This window comes from Cetorhinus maximus, chromosome 3 (assembly GCF_964194155.1).
Source record: "Cetorhinus maximus chromosome 3, sCetMax3.hap1.1, whole genome shotgun sequence".
In the NCBI taxonomy this organism is placed as follows: domain Eukaryota; kingdom Metazoa; phylum Chordata; class Chondrichthyes; order Lamniformes; family Cetorhinidae; genus Cetorhinus; species Cetorhinus maximus.
Genome location: NC_135881.1, coordinates 191,154,468 through 191,178,550, shown reverse-complemented (window position 1 = coordinate 191,178,550; position 24,083 = coordinate 191,154,468). Strand labels below are relative to the sequence as shown.

At 43.2% G+C, this 24,083-nt stretch overlaps 1 protein-coding gene across 8 annotated transcripts in view; it reads right to left on the bottom strand.

The window, feature by feature from the left end:
- The window catches only part of fhod3b (formin homology 2 domain containing 3b), a 597,288-nt gene extending 573,961 nt beyond the window's left edge, over positions 1-23,327 (bottom strand). For all 8 annotated transcript variants that reach the window (XM_078539467.1, XM_078539468.1, XM_078539469.1 and 5 more), the window contains exon 1: positions 22,894-23,327. In XM_078539467.1, coding sequence (XP_078395593.1) covers positions 22,894-23,058 — 165 coding nt within the window. In that variant the 5' untranslated portion in view covers positions 23,059-23,327. The remainder of the gene's footprint in view (positions 1-22,893) is intronic.
- Positions 23,328-24,083: the final 756 nt, after the last annotated feature.

The following is a 24,083-nucleotide window of genomic DNA, read 5'->3' as shown; positions in this document are numbered from 1 at the left end:
ACAAAAGCATGGTGGTACTGATGAATTTTTAAGAAAAGGTTAGGCCACAGTTACAGCAGTGCGCGCAGTTTTGGGCACCCCATTATGGGAAAGACATTAAAGTCAGAGTACTAGCATAGATTCTCTAGTATACCAGGGAAATTATATTTATGAGGTGACACATGGGACTATTTCTTCTGGTTCAGAAAAGGTGACAGATTCAAGAGGTTTTCTTTACAATTATGAAGGATCATAAGAGGATTGACTTCTCAACAAAAAAGAGAAAAAGTCTGATGAGAGACCACTGATTTTAGTGAAGGGTTGAGAAATTCCTTTACACAAGTTTTATGGAGCTTGGAACAATTTGCCGCAGGTTGAGGCAAAGACCGTTACATCTTAAGGCATAGTGAGATAAATATTTGAAATGCAGCTACATATAGGGCTATGATATGAACAGCCAGAATGGGCCTCCTTTGATGCTGTAAAGTTCTATAGGTTCTGCTATGAAGACAATATACCCTATGCCAGCACTTGCTGTATATTTTCAGCAAGCCCCACTTACTGTAAAAGAACAGGGAATATTCCAAAAATCCATCCAGAATATCAGAAGTAGAAGAAAATAACCACTCCATTCTTGACAAAATTCCCCAGGTTATTTTGAATATCTATGAAAATAACTCATTCTATAGCATCATGATGAGGAATGATTCAGCAACTTTCATGGTCAAAGGACCTCAAACTCATTAAAGCACATCACATGTATAATGATGTGGCATCTCTCTCTCTCTCTCTCTCACTCTCTCCCTTCGTGAATTCATTGCAAAAACCATCTGGGTCAGACAACTTTATTAAAACGCAGCTTACGAACTCACATTTGGGAACTAGGAACACTGCCAGGTAAGAAGAAATGTATAAAGTTTTGACTAAAAAGGCAGAGGGACAGAAAAATTTTGGCAGTCAGAGTTATGTTTTTCTTTCTTAAAAAGAGCTGATGCAAAGAACTCAGGGATCTGGATCAGCATCGTGATGAATAACTACAAAGATGGAGCTGTATTTGACCTGGCCCCATTTCTTTTAGGCTGTAGCCCAGGTGCACTATGCGGCGAAGTGGTCCAAATAGAGACATGCTGAGGCTCCTTCATGTAGATTAGCAACTATCCGCCACACTGCCCAATACTGCCCTGGGGACAGATCAGGTTTTTAAAGTTTTTTTTGCTAACCTTGAAAGATGGACCTCACTATATGCTCCTTCTCATAGTATGTACATAGTGCCATCCTTTACTTGCCACGACTGAGCCAATTTGTGGACCGCCCTCCACTTCATACTTTCTGACCCGAATTGGAAGAACCGCAGTTTACTGCAGTAAAAAGTATTTTGAAAACAGCATATGTAAGTAGTAGTACAGGCCCACACAATTTCCAAGGTATATGATAGCTAATGGGAAAGGAATAAGCCTGTGTACCGTTGCTGTACTGCCAGGTACACTGTAATCAATTACTCTGCTTGGCTTTTTAAAAAAGGGAGATGACCCTTAAACCTTGGCCAAGAAATTCAAACAAACCCACCTACTTCCCAAAACAACTGAAGCTTTCATTGCCATGCAACAATAAACCATGTGCTGCTCTGATTACCTGGCAGTCCCTTGACTACTCCACACAGTACTGATTTATGCCCAATAGATTGTGGGGGCAGAATGAATAAACACCATCAACCAACGAGTGACTGCAGTTATTATAAACTTTAACCTGCTTTTTGCATAAAAAACCCATTCCTTTTCTATAGGTAAAGAGCAGGCCTTTCAACCTCCTCCCCCTCTCTTCTCTCCTGAAGTCTAATTCTTGGTGCAGCAATGATTTAGTATTTTTCCCCCAAGCAGCCGTTGATCATGTGCATGACTGGGCAGAGTGAATAGCTCATTGGCCAGGGGTAGTCTGGATAAAACTTCTGAAACCCGTTACCCAACAGCGTTGCTGGAGCACATTTACCGTAAGTGATGTAGCTATTCCAAAAGGCAGCCCACCATCAGCTTTCAAGGGCAACTGGGGGATGGGCAATAAATTGCCAGCCAATGCTTGTACCATTTCCTTTAACCAATCTTCTCAAACCTACCAAGACCAATGACCACAGCTGAACTGGAAAAACATCTCCACCACCACCACCACCCAAGGCAAAAATCTTGTGATCTCTGCTACTCTTCAGCTATGCCTATTCACTTTCTACAGGTGCCTCATCCCAGCATATATGAAGCAACAGGCTTAAATGGAGCATTCCTCCACCATGTCCAGATAGAATATCATTCAATCTCAACAAGCTAGTTATGATATGAACTTTGATGTAGATGTTACACATATTTACCCAGTGGTAGTACCTACTCATGACTTTAGTTGCAACAAGCGTGTTTTATGGAGGAACTGAAAAGCACAAAGTACCTAATGGCAAACTAGTGCCGATGAATAGCCTCCCACATTGGATTCCTGAGTATATTTTTAATACTTCTATTACAGAATGGTGTGTAATAACCATAAGTTGGTTGGAACAATTTTGACAAGCCTTTGTACCCTGAATAAAATCTAAAGCATATGATGTGTAACTGTAGGATTAAGACTTTATTCGGAAAACCATAGATGATAATGACACTTATTACATATGTAACTGTGATAGGATTATGCATAATTAAAGTAATTTAGTGTCAGTAATGGTAAAGGAGTATTTTACACATTTTCCCATTTAATAAATGTGAATAGCAAATTTCATGGCTTTTAACCAACACATTAGCTGGCTTCATCTTATTTTTATAATTTTAGTCTTTTCCTCATGTTGCACTCACATATAACACCAAAACTGAAGAAACACTGACACCTCAGCTCAACATCTGGAGAGAAGTGGTATTCCTTGGCTGAACTGGCAGAGATAAAGTAGTAAAAACAATAATTCTTTTGTTGTCAGTTTTCCCTCTCACCCTTAGAGCGAGCAAGTTTTGAAATTTTAAAAGAGAGTTGGGAATTAAACTTGGGTGTCCCAGTTGACAGTTATTGTCCTGCATTTAATTTAGAGGAATGGATGTGTTCAAGGCAGGCAACCATCAACTGATCTGATCCCACAGTTCTCAGTTTACAGTGAAGAGTGACTCACATTTTCTGTTTGGCTCTACTATCATTTTGGCTTACAGAGCAAAGTTAGTTCCTTGGTTTGACTTGGACTTGACCCTGAAAATCCATGACTCGCCCAACACTCAGCACACATGGATTTGGAGAGAAATGCGCCTACTTGGGAGCCTAGCTCAGCATCTGCATATAGAACATGAACCAGACAAAAACTAATATTCTGTTTTGTCACCTCCTCAATTCTCTTGTACAGTGATGCCAATTAGCGAGACTTCCTGCAGGCCGAAGGCCTTTGAAATGTTCCCTTTATTCCCAGAACGAAATATTTCACATGGACAAAAAAGTTCCATGAGATGCACAATAAAGAAAATAGTTTCATGTGATGTTGTCAAACATACTGCAACTACAAATGGAGCAATGGCACCACATCCTCCCTTTGTTGGCATTTCTGTCAAAGTTACTGATTTAAGTTACAGTCATCATTAGCTTTAGGAGGTCAGGATGTTACATTGAAAGGTTTACTGACTTTACCCTTGGTGATAGGGTCATTTTCTTTTATTATTCATTTATACGTATTTTTTCATATGCGTGCAATGTACCCGAAACGAATTTCCATATGGACAATGGAGTGAAATTCAATTGTGTACAAAATGCAGCTTGTAATATACATGCAATCACTGCACAAGAGGGCAATTCATCATAAAGGCTAGTGTTTGTCCAATCCAAAAGAAGCCTCAACTACTTGATTGTGGGGCAAACTACCTTGTGGGACAAGCAGGCAGATTTTCATGAAATTTGCCAGGAGACCAGAATGTCTCAAGACTCATTGGTGGACAGGCATCAATCAGCAAATATACAGCGAGACTAGGTGATGGCTATTGACACCATCAGAGCCAACTCACAAAATATATAGAGAAGACCGGGGGTGGGGGCGCGGTTAACAAAATTAAGTGAATGAACAGTAACCAATTATCCAAACAAAAAAGATGTGTGGCACTGTACACCAATGTGCGTGCACACGGGGCTGGTGACTGGCTGGATAATTCACAATTTATTAAGAGAATGCATAAAGTTTTACAGGTGTAAACTGAGCATTTCCCACTACATATCGGCTCAAGTGGGCAGGATTTTTAGTTTGGCAGGTGGGCGCACTCAGCGGGCCAGGGACCGGCTGGAGAATGGACCACTGCCGGCCGCAATTTCACACTGGCTGGCCAACTAACAGCAAACAGGAGGGCTGAAATGCTCAGCACCACCTTCTCAAGGGCAATTAGGGATGGGCAATAAAATTGCTGGCCTAGCCAGCAAGGCCCACACCCCATGAAAGAGTAAAATCACAGCTCCTGGAGTTAATAACAATGGAGGGATCAGGTACAAAGGACTGGCAATTGGGCTGAGATATTGAAGTTTGGGCTTATTTAGACTAACAGGTATTATTTATTGCAATGCTGTTTAATCCATTAAGTTCACAGAATGTATCCACATGTCAGAAATGTATCAAGCGAACACCAGAAAGAAGTGAACAGGCAATCCTTACCTGCTATAGTAGGCAATATATTGCATCAGTTAATCAAATTCATAATTTGAGAGAAAATAAAACTACCTTATTGCAAAATGACAAATTTCTGACAAGCCAGAAATTTCAATTCCTGAAAAAAATGTTTTAGAGCAGTGAGCTACATGGCTCGACAAGCCTGCTCTGCCGTTCAATATCATGGATGGGTAATACAACTCCACCTTTATATCCTATTCCTCAATTCCCTTCATTCCCCAAAATCTATTGATTGGTCACGAACATATTCAATGGAATTCTCTACCAACGGATGCTCAGACAAAGACTCAGAGACCACCAAGTGAAGAAATCACTTCCTAAATGGCCAATCCATTACCCTGAGACTAAGTGCACATGGTGTAGGAGGTAACATAATAGCCAACCAATCCTTTATACATGCTAACAGGAAGCAGAGAGTAGGGATAAAAGGGTCTTTTTCAGGTTGGCAAGCTGTAACTATGGAGTGCCACAGTGATCAGTGTTGGGCCCTCAACTAATTACATCCAAGTCATTGATATAGTGTGAAGGGACTGAATGTATGGTAGCTAAATTTGCCAATGACACCAAGATAGGGAGGAAAGTAAGTTGTCAAGGGGAGGGACAGAGCCTGCCAAAGGATATAGACAGGTTGAGTGGGGAAAGAAATTGGCAGATGAAGTATAACATGGGTAAATGTGAACTTGTTCACTTTGACAGAAGATAGAAAAGCAGGATACTATTTAAATGGAGAAAAATTGCAGAACGCGGTGGTACAGATGGATCCAGGTGCCCTGGTACATGAATCAAAAAGTTAGCATACAGTTGCAGCAAATGATTAGGGAAGCAAAAGAAATGTTGGCACTTATTGTAAGGGAAATAGAAAATAAAAATATGAAAGTTTTACTGCAGCTGTACAAGACCTTGTTGAGGCCACATCTGGAGCAGTGTGTGCAGTTTTGGTCTCATTTAAGAAAAGATCCAATAGCTTTAGAAGCAGTTCAGAGAAGGTTCACTGAACTCATTCCTGGGATGAAGAGGTTGGCTTATTATCACAAACCCCAAAGAGACAAAAAAAAACACACGTACCTTTTAAATTGGAGACTTGGCCATTGGACTTCAGGAACTACAGTTCCCAGCAGGCCCTGGAGGTCTCTATGCAATCACTGGCCTTGGAATGGCCACAGATGCACAATTAGTGGATTTTGCCATCTTCAGGCCAGTAAACCGTCCTGCGAACAAGCGCAGTTTGGTTCTTTTATATCTTCAGCTAGGAAGCTAGCTCTGTGCACCAGCGGAGAAGGAAAAGACCACCCAAAAGTGAAATAGCACAAAAAGGTCACGTGACTTAAAAGAAGAGCACCACTCCACAGAACATGTTCCAGTAAGTGGGAAGGGGGAGCCAAAGCAAAGGTGGTCCCAAACCAAGGAGTGGAATAAAACAAAACAAAAGGTCCCAAGAGAGTCCAGTTAAGGGACAAGGACAGGAATCTAAAACAGGTCCAGTTAAATGAAATTAAAGTAAAGAAAAGAGCAGAATAAAAGGCTCTGAATTAAAGAGAGAATGCTCCAGGGAGCAGAATCGAAGTGCAATGGGCTTGAGAGAAGCCAGAAAATCAGAGGAGGCAGCTGAAGGTTGGTGACTCCTTGCTATGAGCCTTTGGAGCAGTGGTGTTCTGCTTGGCACAGCCAAATATCTGTGAATGCACTTGAAAGGTAAAGCTCCCATGTACACAGGGATCCAGGGGAAAGGAACATCACAAGGAGAGACTGAAACCCATCCTTGCTGAAGAAGTCAGAGCAAAAGCACCATTTGAGAGAATTCCAGGGCGAATTCTTGGAGCATGGAAATTGGAAGCCTTTGTAAGACAGAGTGTTTCAGTGACACTGGTTAGCTCAGTGTGACATGCATTGTGTGTGGGGGAGCGGGGGGTTTGATGAGAAATCCATAGAATCTGCTTCAGCGGCTTTGGCCACTGGGTTTTGGAGGGTGGTGTGTCCGGCCACAGTTTGCACATCAGTTCACTTGTACTATGTACTTGCTGTGAATATTAGAGTACAAGACAGATTTTGTAACTTGTGTTATCTTTACGTGTGCGTGTGTTTGTGTGAGAGTGAGTGAGTGAGTCTCTGAAGGTATAGCTCGGGTGAAGGAAGTGAGAGATTTGGCATTTGTTGGTGTTGAAATCTTTTCAACCTTCTTGTCTAGTGTAATTTCTTCTTCTTGTTTAATAAAACAGCAGACTCCTGTGAATCTGTTCAGTAACAGATTCCACAGCTTCTAAAGAAAGAATAAATGAAAGTTAGGGTCTACCAAGCCAGGTTCCACTTTGGGATCTGACTTGTCCAGGTGTTAACATCAGCGTGGATCATAACACTTAAAAAGGTTGAACAGGTTAGGCCTATATCCATTGGAGTTTAGAACAATGACAGGTGATCTTATTGAAACACAACACCCAGAGGGGACTTGATAGGGTGAATATCCGGGAGGATATTTCTTCTGGTTGGGGAGACAAACTAGGGGGAGTGTGGTTTTAAGATTAGTAGAATTTTTCTTTCTCCTAAAGGGCCAGAGGTGCCTGGAATTCTCCTTCTCCAGAAAGTAGTGGGGGCTGGATCTTTTGAATTTATTCAATGCAGAGTTAGACAGCTTTTTGTTAGGCCAAGGAGTCAAGGGCAGGCAGGAAAGTGGAGCTGAGACCACACCCAGATCAGCCATGATCTTATTGAATGGCAAAGCAGGCTGAAAGGGCCGAATGGCCTACTCCTGCCTTCCTATGTCACTAGTTTTAGACTGCTTAGCCAGTCAAGCCACCAAGAATTTTGCTTGTTTCAATTAGATCACCCATCCTTTTAAAATTCATTCTACTCAATATCTCCTCATAAAAAGATCTAACCCTCTCATCCCAGGAATCAACCTAGTGAACCTTTGTTGAGCCCCTCTAAAGCATGTATATTTTCCTTCATTAGGAGACCAAACTGTATACACTATTCCAGATGTTGTCTTACTGAAACCCTGTCCAATTACAGCAAGACTTCCTTACTCTAATGCTCCAACCTGCTTTCAATAAAGGCCAACATACTATTTGCCATCCCAACCGCTTGTTCTGCTTGTGTGTCAACTGTGATTTGTGTACAAAGATAACCAGCTTCTTCAGAATCCCAACATTTGTGTTTTTATTTTAAAAAACGGTACTGCCTTTCCATTCACACTTCTCCACATACACCATCTACCACTTTCTTACCCAATCACTTAACCATCTATATCCTTTTACAGCAGGTTTACATTCTCCTCAGCTTACAAGCTGGGTGGGAAAGTATGATTGACAAACTTAGATACATTGCATCCAAGTCATTGATACAAGTTGTAAATTGCTGAGGCCCAACCACTGATTCTTGTGCTCCATTAGTTAAACCTGCCACTCTGAAGTGATCCACTTGTGTTTTTTAACCACTTCTCTATGCATGTTATTATCCTAACCCTAATCTTACAAAACAAGCCATTGTGTGGCCCCTTATTGAAGGCCTTCTAAAATCCCAAGTAGACCACATCCTTTATCTACCCCGTCAGCTAAATGTTCAAAAAGCTAAATTTGCTAAACACAACTCTCCTATTATAGACTCTGCATTTTCTCAAGGCCTTGTTACCACATCCTTAAGATTCAAATCTTTTCCCCCTTCTACTGATACCTGGCTAACTGGCCCGTTTTCTCTCTCCCTCCTTCCTTAAACAGCAGGGTTACATTTACTGCCTTCGAACCCATGGGGCCCATTCCAGAATTTGAAGAATTCAGGAAGGTCAAAGCCACTGCCTTCACCATCTCTGCAGCCACCCCTTGAAACTTTAGGATGTAGGCCAATCAGCACCAGGACATTTGCCAGCTTTTAGACCCATTAATTTCTCCAGTACAGTGTCTTTCATTAATTACTTTAAGTTCCTCACTTTCATTAGATCCTTGGTTCTCCACAATTCGCTAGGTGCTAACCGTACTGTAGAGGCTTGCAAGGCAACACCTTCAAATTCCTTGTACTGCTTGCAAAGCCAGAGAATAATCAAACCAAGAGAGGCCCATCCATCACCATTTTCAAATACAACATGTATAAAAGTGCCAGCTCTGACAGGCCATCAACTATTTCTCCCATTTGTGAACAGGATTCCTGGCTCATGAAGTAAACAGATTGATGCTATAAAAAAAAAGGTGCCCAGAATGAAAAAAAAAAAGTTAAAAACTGGGAAATAAGAATACTGGTCCAAAGTGGTCTTGTATACCAGAAAACGGAACACCAGTAAAAATTGGGAAATAAGAGTGTTGGTTGAAATGTTTTTTCCTTCAAAGGTTCAAGTGATCAAAATGTACACGTTTCCTCATTCTGTAAGAAATTCATTTCTTTAAGCCTTCTATGCTGAGCAGAACAAAGCAGAATGTAGAAAAAAAAAATCACAAAATCATAGAATGCAATCCCTTTTCAATTTGGTATTGCAACCCTGGAAATGTAATGGAATTAAAGAGAGTTTAAAAACTTATTGCTATAGCACGATAATAAAACATCCCAAGACACCTTATGGGAGCATTATAAGGGATGACAAAACCACAGAGATTAGGTCTGATGACCAAAAGCTTGGTCAAAGAGATAGGTTTAATGCCAAAATTCGGATAGTACGGATAGAGGGGGGTTATGGAGCTGAAGGAAGTTATAGAGATAGGGAGGAGCGAGGCCACGGAGGTATCTGAAAACAAGGATGAGAATTTTAAAATCAAGACATTGCTTGGGAGCCAATGTAATTCTGTGTGCACAGAAGCAATATATAAAAGGGGCTTGAGGTGAGCTAATCCACAGGCAACAGAGCTTCGAATGACTTCCAGTTTACAGAGGATAGAATGTGGGAGACCAGCCTGGAGTGCATTGGAAAAGACCAGTCGCCAAGATGTAATAAAAAGGCACAAATGTGGGTTTCAGCAGATGAGCTGAGACAGGGGTAAGTTATGCAGATGAAAATGGACAACCATCGTGATGACAAAAAGGTGGGGGGTTGGGGGTGTCAGAATCTCATCTCCAGGTCAAATGTGAAAGGTTTTGACCAGACTGAGTCTCAGACTTTTGCCAGGGAGAGGGATGGTGTCAGTAGCAAGGGAACGAAGTTTGGAGTGGAGACCAAAAACAATGGCTTCAGTCTTCCTAATATTTTGTTGGAGGAAATTTCTGCTCTTCTAGTGCTGGATGTTGGATATGCAGTCTGATAATTTAGCTACAGTGGAGGAGTTGAGAGGTGGTGGTGAGGTAGCGCTGGATGTCAGCGTGCATGTAAAAACTGTGCTATTGGATGAGGTTACTGAGGGGCAGCATGTAGAAGAGATATAGGAAGGGGTCAATTGGATCAATCTTTGGTTGTGATGGGGGAGGTGGTGTCAGGGGAACACCAGCTGTAATGACAGTATACAACACAAACAGGCCATTCAGCCCAACTAGCTTGTGCCTAAGTTTATGCTGCATACCAATCTTCTCCAATTTCATTTACTTTGTCTCAGCTTTGCAGCATATATTTTTATTCCCTCTTCTCTGACACGCTTGATCCTTTGGAAAGCAACTAAGCCATTTGTCTCAACCACTTCCTGCGGTAGCAAGTTTGCAGAGTTAGTCAATGACCATTAGTATGAAGAATGACCATTCTTGGCTCTGGAGAATTCCAGATGTCTGAGGAAAACCGATGCCAGCATAATTCCAAGAAGAGTTGGAAAATTTAAATGGTGATTGGGTAATGCGCGTAGTTCTGATCTCAATGCATAAAAAGGACAACGAAGCACTGAAGAACAGGCAAGATTTATAAGGATGGTGCCTGAACTGAGATTACAGCCATCAGGAAAGACTAACTAGGTTGACTTAAAAAAATTACTTAGTAATTATCTACCCTGCCCAACCCAGTCACGTGGAAGGATGTCTTGACTTTTGAGGATCCAAAACTCAGCCATAAATATAAGTAATCACTAATAAATCCAATAGCATAATAAAAGGAGAAATTTCTTTGAGTAGTTAGAACATTAAAAACTTATTGCTATAGCACAATAATAAAACATCCCAAGACCTTACAGGAGCATTATCACAGCAGAGTCAGTGTGTTTGCGATGGTGATTGAACTAGACGCTTCAGTCAGAGGTAATCTAGAGTTGGACCTCACAAGTCAAAACTGGCCAGCACAGACTGACATGAACCCAGCCAACAGATTGCACAACAGTAGAGTTTTGGGGCACTCCTCAAAAGGGCCACATTATCCCAAGTTAAGTGCCAACATTTCCATGGCCTATTACCATTCCTTTTTAAGAAATATTCTCATGACTCTGTTCACCCACCTAACCTGTATCTCCTCTCACTGCATCCCTACTCTCCCTTTCTCCTCCTCCCCCACCCTCCCCAATCTCTTTTCTTCTTCATCCAGTTTCTGGTCATGTTTATGTCAGCGGATCGAACTCTTTGCACTGCTAGAAGGTGGAGGGCTACACCACTGATCCAGAGCAGTGACCGAGCAGCGACCGGTAACATCAGCACCCTAGAGACCTCGGCCCCATCCCGGGAGATCTCCAGAAGAGTTGGCAACTCTGATAGGGCACATACAAAGCAGGTTGGCTCAGTTAAATCAGCACCACCACCCCCCACTCTTGTTTCAAGGTGCTCTACTCCAATTATTGCACCAGTTTCAGCACACATTGCAACTCAGTGCATACCAGGTGCTCCCAGAATGGGCACAATAAACACCATCTCCATCATTTCATATAGTCAGAACCAGCCAGCCTTAAATGAAATCTGTGTATTAATGTGCAGGAAATAAATCAAAAATGCTACCATTGGGAGTTAATAGAAGAAGAAAAAATGACAGAATTTAACAGTTCATTCTTTTAGACTATTAGAGTCTATTTCACTGTCATATAAAGAAATGGCTTGTATAGCAGTGTGCTACTCAACAGGTCAGCATTCAGATAAAAAAAGGTGAAGAAAGTCATTTGAAAACTTGCAAAACCTAGGGTATCAGATTCATTTTTCTATGGTGGGCCTGATCAGATATTCTGCACTAGTTGCGATTACATGCAGCAATATGTTATTGCAATAGTTTACCTGTACCTAGTTATATACCAGTACTTGCTTGTGACTCAACTATTTATAGGTACTCCAGATACCTAGCAACTCTTGGCTTGAGCCATTACATCAACATTTGTAGTAAATGACTTGGCCTAATCCTGCCTTGGGATAAAAATAATACGGCGGCTTGTCACTAAAACTTTATGTCCTGATCACTAACTCTGGAAGTGAATTCCACAGCCTCCACTCTGACAAAAAGGTTTCTCTTGTTCACAGTTCTAAATAGGTATTGAGTAGAAGGCAGCAGCTTTGCCCTTTCAGAGCTCAAAAAGACAGAACGGACCAGAGGCTGAGCCACCTACTTTTCAGGTCAGGAATGCACCAGTTTTGTTTGACCTTCTGCATTCCTAATCTGTTATACTTCAACTGGCTGCCTTAGGGATTGTTAGCAGCAAAGCCACAAATACATCGCACTCTGTTGTGCGCACACCTTGTAATCATCATTTCTGGGACCTCCAAAAGTGGAGTTGGGTGGTGGTGGTGTGTGTGTGTGTGTGTGTGTGTGTGTGTGTGTGTGTGTGTGTGTTTGGGGGGGGGGGGGGGGAGAGATGGAAAGAAATAAGAAATATTTTCTTCCTATCACAATCTGTGTGCCTTACTCTAACCTTCACAATTCAAAACATCACACTTCTGGCTTTTATCAAGCTTTCTTTGGATGACATTTCCCCATCACAGCTTGGAGTGCTTATTGACAATGTACCGTGCCCTTCTCCCCCCCACCCCCCAACCCACCATCATTGCATTGACTGCTAACATTAACATCGCCTTGCCTCATACTGTAGGCACTGCATGATTTAAGATTAGGAATATAAATCACAATGGATAATGCCATCATCACAAGACATGCCCTTCTTTTCATTTTGTTTTTTTTTTAGACCACAGGCTGACGTCAACACAAAACAAGTTCAGGAATTTCTGTCCTGAGTCACCTTTACTCCCTTCTTTCACATCTCTACACTTCTGAGAGAGATGAGGAACGGTAGGCATTGGAACAACCGTGCACATCCAATCACTGCCTCACCCCCAAAGGGCTCTTGACAATAAGCTCACCAGGTTCCACCAGTGTTACAAATGGACTTTATAAGATGGTTATGTTTTAAACCATCTCCTTTAATTCAAGGTTAAAATTTAGTAGTTCAGAGAGGGGAAATGTAACCTCCTATGAAATCTGCCAAGAGACAATCCCATGTGACTTCATACTGAATCCACCTGGAGATAAACCCATGCGACCTGCCTGCTGTGGAGGCAGAAACTCAATCAAAACTTATTGTAAGGTGCAAATTTTAAAACAAAAACATAAAGGGAGGCAGCAGCTGGCCTTGCTGTGTACAGGCTGTCAGTCAGAGAGACATTTAGGGTAAGATGACTCACAACTGGTGCTGCCATGCCAGGCAGAAGAAAAGGATATTTTTGGGTTAACTACCAAGTTCGAGTGCTAGTGAGGTTATATCTACCGTTTGAAGAAACAAAGCTCAGTGAAAAGTTAAAAACCAAGGAGTTGCCAGAGGGTGCCTTGCTATGGAAATCCATTCAGAAGATTAAATTAAGGGGACTTTGTTTAAAAGGGCACTGGAAGATTCACCCTGATGGGCTAGGGAGAAGAGATCCTGTTGAAACCAGGTGGCGCTTGGGACTTGGCTACATTTCTGCTGAGTGTGGTGTAATGTATAAATGCAGCTTGGAGTTCTCTGTTGAGAGTGTTTTTTTTTTACAGTAAAAGTCTTAAAACGTGAAATTCTGCACGTCACTCACTGGGAAATTCATATCTCTTTAAAAGCTCTCAGTCTCTATGTGGATCATAATATCTTCACCCACCTTTTTTTTTTGCTAGATTTGCCATTGTGACCATTCCCCCACATGAATACAGGTTCCCATTTTGCCGTCCCTGGTTTTGGTCTCGTGTGTGAAGTGGCTCCTGGATTTTGTGTTACTGTGTAAATGTTCTGAGGAAGCCTGCTTCACACAACACTTATTGGCCTTCATATTTTGTACCTTTTAATACAGGGCTAAGAAGGACCCTCTCTCTGTTGCACCTCCTCTTTTCCATTCCCCTGCTTCATCTTTTATTATCAGGTATAACTGCATTTAAAACAATGCTTAATCGCAGAACAGAGAAACATGGTTTCTTACTGCAAAGAATGTGAAAATGATCGAAGGACTGAGCACTCGACAACAGGAAAACAACAAGTAGGCTAAAGTGAAGTAGGGATCAGAGGTCCAGCAATGGCGTAAAGTGGCAAGTATTGCTTGAATGTTTGATACGCCTGATCTAACCCATTCTGCTGAATCATTGCAAGACAATTGCTTGAGATTTCGCTTGAACCATCTTCCAATACTCCAATTACCACGTGTGATGTTGGGCTGGAGGGCTTAAAGCATTAGCAGCACTAAATTCTGACACCTTTTTTTGAGCCACTAGTCTTGCTCAGCCAAAAGGAACCTTCACATGATTGATGTGCTGCGACCAGTGTTTGTGCCACAGTTACAATGGATAAGAAAGCTCTACAACGTCACAGAATTTACTGACCCTCGCACAAAATCTACCAACATTAAAAGGTTGCAGAACAGGAAAAGGCAAGGTCGTTCTGAAGTGTGCATCATTTCACCAAAAGTGCTCCATTAATAATGTATTGCACTGCTACTTACATCATAGTCAAACGCATCAATCAGAAACGATATGCATAAATTTCTTCAATGCTTTTCATACACAGGAAGATGTTTCCAAGTGGTAGGAGAGCTACAGCACACCTCACACACGGAGGCTGGAGAGAAGGGGCTTTGAAAATATAGACAAAGGAAAAAAAAAGCCAGAACGAACTATGAAGGTTGCTCCAGAGGACAAGGTGGCTGCTTATCCAGTTCTTGCACAATGAAACCGAAAAAAGGGAAAAGAAACAGATTAAGTCAGTGACAAATGATTGAAGGATGCATGTAAGGAGGAGGTACCTAAAAGTAAGGTATCCGAATGTGCTACTTTTAAAGAGCATAAGTGCAATTCATGATCATTTCCTATTTAGCACAAAGAAAATGCTGTTAATAGACATGTTAAAAGAGTCATATTTTGTTTTTTTTAAAAAATAGAATGAATTGCCAACAAGCAGGGTTTTTTTTTCAATATTTGACCTCATGTTTTGCCTTCTTTCCCCAAAGCAATGTCATTGAAACAGCCAAGTGAGTCACTGCCCTGAAGATTGTACTCTTGTGGCTTGGATAATATGAAAATATTTAGAAAACATTTACAATTTAATGGCATGGCTGCCATGAGCAGGCATTGACAACAATGGCTAACTCCATTGCCTTTCTGCACTAATCCTAAATGTTAAAGCGGAAAGTGAGTTTTTCCCGACAGCTGTTGTTATTGCTTATGCCAAGTGAAAATCTAGCCCGATGTTATTTTAAGAGCAGCTTTTTGATAGACTTCAAGATTCTGGGGGGGATTTTATGGCCACCCCCGGTGGTGTATTGAGGCAGAGGGCCATGTAAAATAGGATAGGTGGCTAGCCCACCCCCTTCCTGCCCAGCCTTCACACCCTTTTGCTGGTTCACTGGCCAGTTAAGGGCCTCAGTGGCCAATTAACAGTATGTTTCCACCACCACTGCACTAAAACATTCAGCTGGAGAAGGCATTACAAAGGAGGCCAGCCTGCTACTATGCTATCTCAGGTGAAAAGAGGGGAGGTGGGATACCACATTTAGCAGGTTCCTGTGCCCATTGGGCACACACCCTCCCCAAAAATATGTACCCCTACTTAGTGACTCTCTCCATCCTCCAAACCCCCTTTCTAGTCTCTAAAACTGGACCTCCCACATGCATACACCCTTCCCTGAGGGGCTCCTCAACCCCTCCCCAACCAAGAACCCCAGACTGGCTTCTGTGACTAGTTGCCATGGGGGAGTGGGGGGTGGGGGGGGGGGGGGGGGGTGGATGGTTTGAAGGGTAGAACAATTACCTTGTTAAGGCCACCCCCAGCATATCATCACCTGTGGAGCAGCTTTTTTTTTGGGGGGGGGGGGGGGGGGGGGGGCAAGGAATACGCCCCCTGTAAAATTCAGCCTGCTAGGTATAAAATCAGGTGATTAGGTCAATCTTTATCAAAAAAGATTATGTTAAATTAACTCCATTGGAATAATTCATAATTATTGCAAAGGAGAAATCATATTCAGATGCCTTAATCAACACTGAATTCCTTCAATCACAAACTTAAAGAACTCTGCTCACAAGCAATACATTGAAAAGTTAATTGCATCAAAAAAGCAGCAGCAGCTAGCAAGCCCAGTCCTGATTAGTGCCCCTTTCTCTCCTCTCTCTCTCCCCCATACCCTAGGAGTACAAGGAAGTCATGAGAATAAGATTAATGGTCCTGTGACAGCAGCCCCCCCACATAGAAAAATAGCCTATCATTCAACATAAGAGCTCTCAAAATAAAATAAAGGCTACAATAAGCAATGGATGAATGATGTGGGGGAAGAAAGCAAGGCAAAGCCCACAAGAAGTCAACACTTTGGGTGGTGGCAGATAGTAGATTAGAACCACGATGACTGAATGCACTCGGGTCACTGTATGTGGCATTCATCAGTGCAAGGCTGGACTGTCAGATGGAGTGTTATGTGCTAGTAGAGCATTTCAATTTAAGAGAGGGCACGTGGAATGCAGACTGACATTTTCCTCAGTCCCGTCACAAATGTAAAAAGTACACACGTAAGCATGTGGAGAAGAAACTTTCACCACTAAACTATCTGCTGCTCTCCTCCAGGTTTCCTTGTCCAAACAACCTCATCTCTCAACATACATTGTGTGCTTCAGGCATTCAAGGTGATCTTTGACCCAATCATTTTAAGTAGTATTGTCTTATATTAAACCCTGTGACAAGGGCTAACATAAATACCTTTAATGGGCTCTCCTCTCTGCAAAAACAATCCTATTTGCAGTGGCTTCTGTAGTAACACCCCCAGCCCCTTCCTGTATTGCTCGCTTGCCTCCCTCCCACATCATGAATAAGTGTGGCTTTTTGCCTGTCAACATATTCTCTCTCTTCTGATGAGATGAGTGATTTTTTGCCCAGTATGAACAGGGTATGATAGTTTCAGTTCCAATTTAATTTCAATGAAGGCAACCTCTCAGTAAATCACAGGAGATTTCCACTACCTTCTCCCCATTCAGATTGGCATGGATAAAGTTTGTTTACCCAGACAATTCCATATTTTAATTAGCTCCCACCTACTTACTCCCCTTTTCTAAGGGCCCAACTCTTGTGCAATTTCACAAGTCCCATCACCTCTCTGGCACCAATCTTTGTTCATATGAAAAAGTGTGCGTGTCAATATGACAGTCATGCACGAAAGACATGGCACATTAAATGTGATGCTGCCCTAAATCAAACATGCACTTTGCAAATAAAAAGGCTCATTGGTCTTCAATTTGGAAGTGAAAAACCCTGAAATGATATTCTACTCTCCACACAACCAAATGACAAGCCAATTCAGCACAGGCCAGCCATTAAATCTGATACTTATTGCTTAGTAGCACTGTACACCACACTGGCCAGGACCTTTATTCCCAAGGTCATTATTTGTCATTTGAATGACTTCAATGGAATTAAACAGAGGGGGTCAGGAAAGATGTAAAGCAGGCTGCTGATCCACTATCGCTCATTTTGCGCTACTGCACAAAGATCTACCCCAACTATTTCAATACTCTCCTGCCAGCCTCCTATCCCCCAGCTATTGCAGAATTCTGCTGCCCATATCTTATCCTGCACCAAGTGCTGCTCATCCATCATCCTGGTCTCAAATTTCTCAATGCCTCACATTTCTGCATATTTAACTCACTTCATGACCTTTACATCCTAGTTGCTCACCTCCAACACCCTCCACTGTGGCTTTGTCTCTCTCCAACCTTCAGTTTCCTTTTACCCACAAATGGTGCCTAGGCTTCAGAACCTTTAGGCCCAAGTCTGAAATCTACTCCTTAAAAATTCTCCTGCCAGTCTGCTCGTCTTTACGGCTCTCTTTAAAAACCCACTCTGGAGCAATCTTTTGGTCATCCCCACCTTTATTGGACCAGTGCCTTCCCCACCTTTATCACACTAAAGCACCAGGGGACAGTAAAATTACTAGTTGCTTCACTTCAAGTGTGGGGTGATGCATTTGTGGAGATCAAACAAGGCAAAGGATTACACAATCAATGGGAGAACACGGAGAAGTGTAGAGGAAGTGAGGGACCATGGGGTGAACGTCAACAGATCCCTGAAGGTAGCAGGGCAGGTCAATACGGTGGTTGAGGCATGTGGAATCCTTTGATAAAAACAAAACACTGATGCTGAAAATCTGAAACAAAAAAACCCAGAAAATGCTGGAAAACTCCAGCAGGTCTAACAGCATCTGTGGAGAGAAAACACAGTTAACATTTTGAGTCTGTATGACTTCTTCAGAGCTCTAAAGAAGAGTCATGTGGACTCAATGTTAACTCTCTCTCCACAGATGCTGTTAGGTCTGCTGGAGTTTTTCCAGCATTTTCTGTTTCTGATGTGGAATCCTTTCCTTTAATAGCTGAGGTAGAGAATATAACAACAGGGAGTTTGTGCTGGAACTGTATTAATCATTAGTTAGGCCACAACTTGAATACTGGGTGTCGTTCCAGGCACCTTATTACAGAAAGGATGTATTGCACTGGAGAGGGTACAGAGGAGATTTACGAGAATGTTGCTAGGACTGGAAAAATGCAGCTTTACACAAAGATTGAATAGAATGGGGTTCTCCTCCTTGGAACAGAGGAGGCTGAGGGGAGATTCGATGGAGATGCACAAAATTGCAGGGGCCTGGATATATTGGATGGGAAGGGCCTATTTACTTTGGCAGAGAGGTCAGTGACTAGGGGCCATAGATTTAAAGTGAATGGTATAAAGATTAGAGGGGAGATGAGGGAAAAAAAAAATTCACCCAGACGGTGGTAGTGGTCTGGATTCACTGCCTGAAAAGGGTGAGAGAGACAGGAACCCTCAACTCATTTAAAAGGTATCCGGATATGCACCACAAGTGCCTTAACAAGGGCTATGGACCAAATTTTGGAAAGTGGGGTTAGGCTGGGTGGTGCATTTTTCAGCCAGCACAGACACGATGGACCAAGTGGCCTCTTTCTGTGCCGTAAACTATGATTCAAAAACCACATCCATTAAGCAATGCAAGTAGAGGCTGACTGGCTGAAGGCAGTTAACATTTCCTTTTAGTGTTGCAACATGCCAGTACCACATCAGCTAAGCTGGATGTCAGGCTACTGGTAGGCAGGAATGAGCAGCATCTGAGGTCTCTACTATTACACATTGCGGTATAGCCACACTCTTCGAAACTAGTGATTTTTAGGTTAGCTATCAATAGGTCAAGATTGTTGGTTACAGTCACATTAGCAATTACACCAAAGACACAGTTCTTACATGCAGCCCCACTAATTCTCCCATACTGAGCATGATTGCAATCTCATGAGTGAACAATCTTGTGCCCAGTCATCTCATGATTGTGATCTCTCAACTCCACTCCCATCTGTAAATCACAACCCCAGTGTGATTATTGAAACCCCTCAAATAAAAAATGTCATTTGTATCCCAGTGACATCACATTCAGGTTGACAATAACTGAGCCAAGCAAAAAAGGACCCAGGTTCAAACCCTGGCTTGTGCAGAGTTAGCCAATCTCACCGAAAGTGAGAGAACTGCCATAATTAACTCGGTTAGGATGGGAATAGTTCCTTTACCCAATAGCTATCCAGTGACTCTTGCTGAAGAGGACAGGACTTGACAAGTAACAGGTTTTATTTTTTAAATTCTGCAGCCTAGACTTACTATCTCGGGTCACACAATGAATAGCCATTTCAGCAAGCTACTGCATATCCTAGTGAAACGACAACAAATTTGTGAAAGATAGGCTTCAGAAAATCATTGAGAAAAGTTCAGACCTATAATTTTAATAAAGGGCTTTCAGTACAGCTTTGGATGCTGGGATAGGCCTACCTCCATCGAGTTCTTGTTTTCTCAGTTTACAACAAGAAAAGGCAAAAGCAATCAACCAAGGCTCCGACACCTAAAAAAACAGCTCTACTTTGAAGAGAGATAGAATAAGCAGCTCAAACACAGAGCATTGTTTATTGATCTCCTTATGCAAACGCAATTTTTAATTATCTGAAATGGCTAAGAACATTTAAAATGTGAATGGCAATATAGTTGTCTATTTTTACCGTAAACATTAAATAAAACTCCCCAAAGAACAAAATTCTCATGATGTGGGTTTCACTTCCATCGCTGCAGTAATCCACCATCTCTGGTTGCCGAGGTGCTGCCTTTTCATTGAACTGTTACAGCCTTATATTGACCAGTCTTGGTGCTCAAGGGTAGTGTCGGGTAGCAAATTCCATGATCTTGTCCTAACCCCTTTCTAATCAGAGCCAATATCCCTCCTTCCTATTGAGGTTCCCCAAAACATCTCCAAATGGCAGCACGATTAAATTATAGGCAGGCCTCCCCTCAGCACATTTTGTACAATAGATGTTGTGTGAAGACACTTGATGTGGGTACAAAGCATATAATTGAATATCTCATACTTATAACATTTTTTTAAAAAAAACATATTCCAAGTCATTTCAGGGAATATGAAAAAAATACATCAAGCAAAAGATGATACCAGGCAGAGTGACCAAAAGCCTGATCAAAAGAGGTGGGTTTTAAGGAAGTGTCTTAAAAGGAAGGGTCTTTGGAAAGAATTGCAATGGTGGAGTGAAGAGGTGGGAAAATGCGCAAGGAGCTGGAGTGAGAAACAAAGTTAGTGGACAGGGTATAAAGGCATAAAGGCTTATAACTGCATAACAGCTTATCAAGCTCATGGACAAATGTAGATCTTCATTAGAACTCAACTGCATCAACAGCAATGTACATTAGACAATGAGGGCAAGTGCCTGGCACACACAATCTGAGACCAACATAACAATGCCCTCATCACCATGGCACTCCTTGTAAACAAAAGACTTCCATACAGGCATGCTGGAGCAATACACTGCACTACTGCACAAAGATCATCATACCCATTAAACAACAAATCCTGCAGACTTAATGATTGAGACCCTCTCTCTGGAGGTTGGGAACCTGTGGTTCTACAGGTACGAGGTGCCCACCAGCATGTTAGCTAAATGGTTATTCTTCATATGAAACTAAACAGTAAATGCCAAACAGTTACTCCATTATGGGAGGCATAAGCGCACTAATCACTCATGCCCACACAAGCATTCTTTCCAGTGGGCTTCACTGGTCAAATAGTGGGAATGCTGACCGATACCCCTCCTCTCCCAGCCAGACAGGCTGGTTGTTAGCGCCCCTTCTGAAAATCCATAGATTGAGAATACATCCGGAACTCTCCTGATGTGTGGGGAGACAACTCCCAATTGGCGGCCAGCTAGGATTAACAAAAACATAGTAATGTCAGTTCGTGCTTACATGGCGATACCAAGGAGGGGGGCGGGGGGAAGGGGCTGGGGGCACGAGTGCATATCTTGCTGATAAAATACCAGGCTAAAAATGGAACAAGTCGAAAAAATAGCCAAGTAAAGTTGCCCCCCCACCCCACCCCGCCCCGCCCATTCGCTCGGAACGTCTATGTGCCTTTTATCGGTTGACAAGTTGGGACATTGATACGAAAGTCTGAAACATATCATGGGGAGAGAGAGAGAGGACAGCAGGATTCATACAGGAAACATGTGATGGGGATTAGAAGAGGCTGCGATCAGACTTCATTAAAACACTGGAGCTGAAACTACAACCTGACGCTGGGACCACTAAAAGAAAAACAAGGAGATTATAAAAAGGAGAACAGATGGGGAGGAGGAGGATCAGTCAGAAGCTAAGGCAGCGTTGCTGGCGGGATGTGGAATAGTTCCTTCCCCTACCCACTGCACATACAGTCATACATACCCACAACATACCCACACACCCCGCCAGCACCAGGCAGGGCAATACTCGCCTTCGTGCCCAGCTCCGAGGGAAGGAGGGAGAAGGGGGTTGGTTGGCAGTAGTTCCCTGGGAGCCCGGCACCCACGCAATCTGGGGGCCAAACTGTTACAGGACCCACCCCCCCCAAAACACACACACACAGGGGGACCGGCACCCGCACTGCGGTACCCCGCGAGTGGAGTTCTAGACGAACAGACGAATTAACTAGTCTCCGAGAGACACGAGGCTGGATAAGGCATCATTTGCACCCCAGTCCCACAGCTATAGCACCCCCAACACAGTAACCAATTACACCCAAATTACACCCTCTCCACGGTTAACCGCCCCTCAATTACACCCCCCCCCCAACACCTAATCAATTACAGCTCCCCTCCCGCATATTGCAGCCCCCCCCACCTAATCAATTACACACCCCCATCTAATCAATTACACCCCCTCACATCTAATCAATTACACCCCACCCCCCAAATCAATTACACCCTCTCCACAGTTAACCGCCCCTCAATTACACCCCCTCACATCTAATCAATTACAGCTCCCCTCCCCCATATTACACCCCCCATCTAATCAATTACACCCCACCCCCCCACACCTAATCAATTACACACCCCCATCTAATCAATTACACCCCCACACCTAATCAATTACACCCCACACCCCCACACCTAATCAATTACACATCCCCATCTAATCAATTACACCCCACCCCCCCCACACCTAATCAATTACACCCCCCATCTAATCAATTACACCCCACCCCCATACACCTAATCAATTACACACCCCCATCTAATCAATTACACCCCACCCCCATCTAATCAATTACACCCCACCCCCATCTAATCAATTACACCCCACCCCCATCTAATCAATTACACCCCACCCCCATCTAATCAATTACACACCCCCATCTAATCAATTACAGCTCCCCTCCCCCATATTTCAGCCCCCCACCCCACACCTAATCAATTACACACCCCCATCTAATCAATTACACCCCACCCCCCCAAATCAATTACGACCCTCCATATTACCCCCCCCCCCCCCCAAAACATCATATTTCACCCAAACAGAGCTAATGAATAACCCCAGCTCTCCGGCAAGCGGAGTCTATTACCCCTGCTGATCGGTCTGCTCTGTGGCCGCGGTGTCCTGTCCTACCTTGTGCGGAGCCTGGAGCAGTCGGTGCAGCCCCGCGATCTGATTGATGAGCGAGATGTCCTCTCGGAAAGTGTAGAGCGGGGGCCGGGTGGGCTCCGGGAAGTTGGTGCTATTGAAGGGATCGGTGTCGTCGAGGAACTGGACCCTGCAGACCAAGGTGGCCATGGCCTGTCCATAAACAGAGAGAGAGAGAGAGAGAGAGGTGCCGGTTACACAGACGCTGCTCCTTAGTCCCCGGGTTTACAGAACGAATTCCCCTCAGCCTTTAGGAAGCTGCAGATTCTTCAGCACCCGCTGCAGCTGCTGTTACCCAGTCCCAGGTCTAGAGAGAGAGCGAGAGGGAGAGAGAGAGAGACGGGTGAAGAGCTCCCCCCTTCATCCATCCATCACCCTTCTCTCTCTCTCTGCAGGAGAGCACAGAACCAGCTCCCGCACTGTCTGCCCAAGCACTGGTACCGACCGCCCAGCGCCCCCAGCTGTTAAACTCGGAGTGTGTGTGTGTGTGTCTCGGAACCTCCGCCACATTATATTAGATACCAGTTAATACACTAAAAACCGGCTCCTCGTTCGCATTGGTACCTTGGCGGTCAATCGGCGCCAGCATTTGCCCCGATCCCCCGTTTACTGCGAATTTGTCTCTGGACGCCGACCCTCAATAATTATGAAGATCAGTTTTGCACTAGATTTTAACCCAAGCTTGGGAAGGAGGATTTCAATCGGAGAAAAAGATCCGCCTCTTCTTTGCAAGATCGGGTTTTTTTTTGGTTCAACATCAAAATTACATGTCATCACCAGAATTTAGGGTTTTGAAATGTATATAACATTAAAAAAAGGCAAGGGTTTGATGACTGGCACGTGTTTATTGGGTTGGGGTATCAGATTAAAAGGGGAGATTACTGCACTTTCCTATTGCAGCCTCATTTACTGATCTCAATCTCCAAATTATCTTGAACGGTTTCAAATTCAAATTGAATTTTGATTTATACTTTACAATATGGTCCAGGTGACCAGTGCATCAATTTTCCCTGCTGTTTTTTTTAAGGGGGGTGGGGGTGGTGGAAGAGAAACCAGCTGGTCCTCAATAACCACTCGTTGCAACGAGTGCCAGCCCATAGGAAACTGTATTGGACGGAGAGGGGAAAGTACTGTCACTGGTATCTTCAAAAAATAGCCCTCGTGTCTGCCATTAC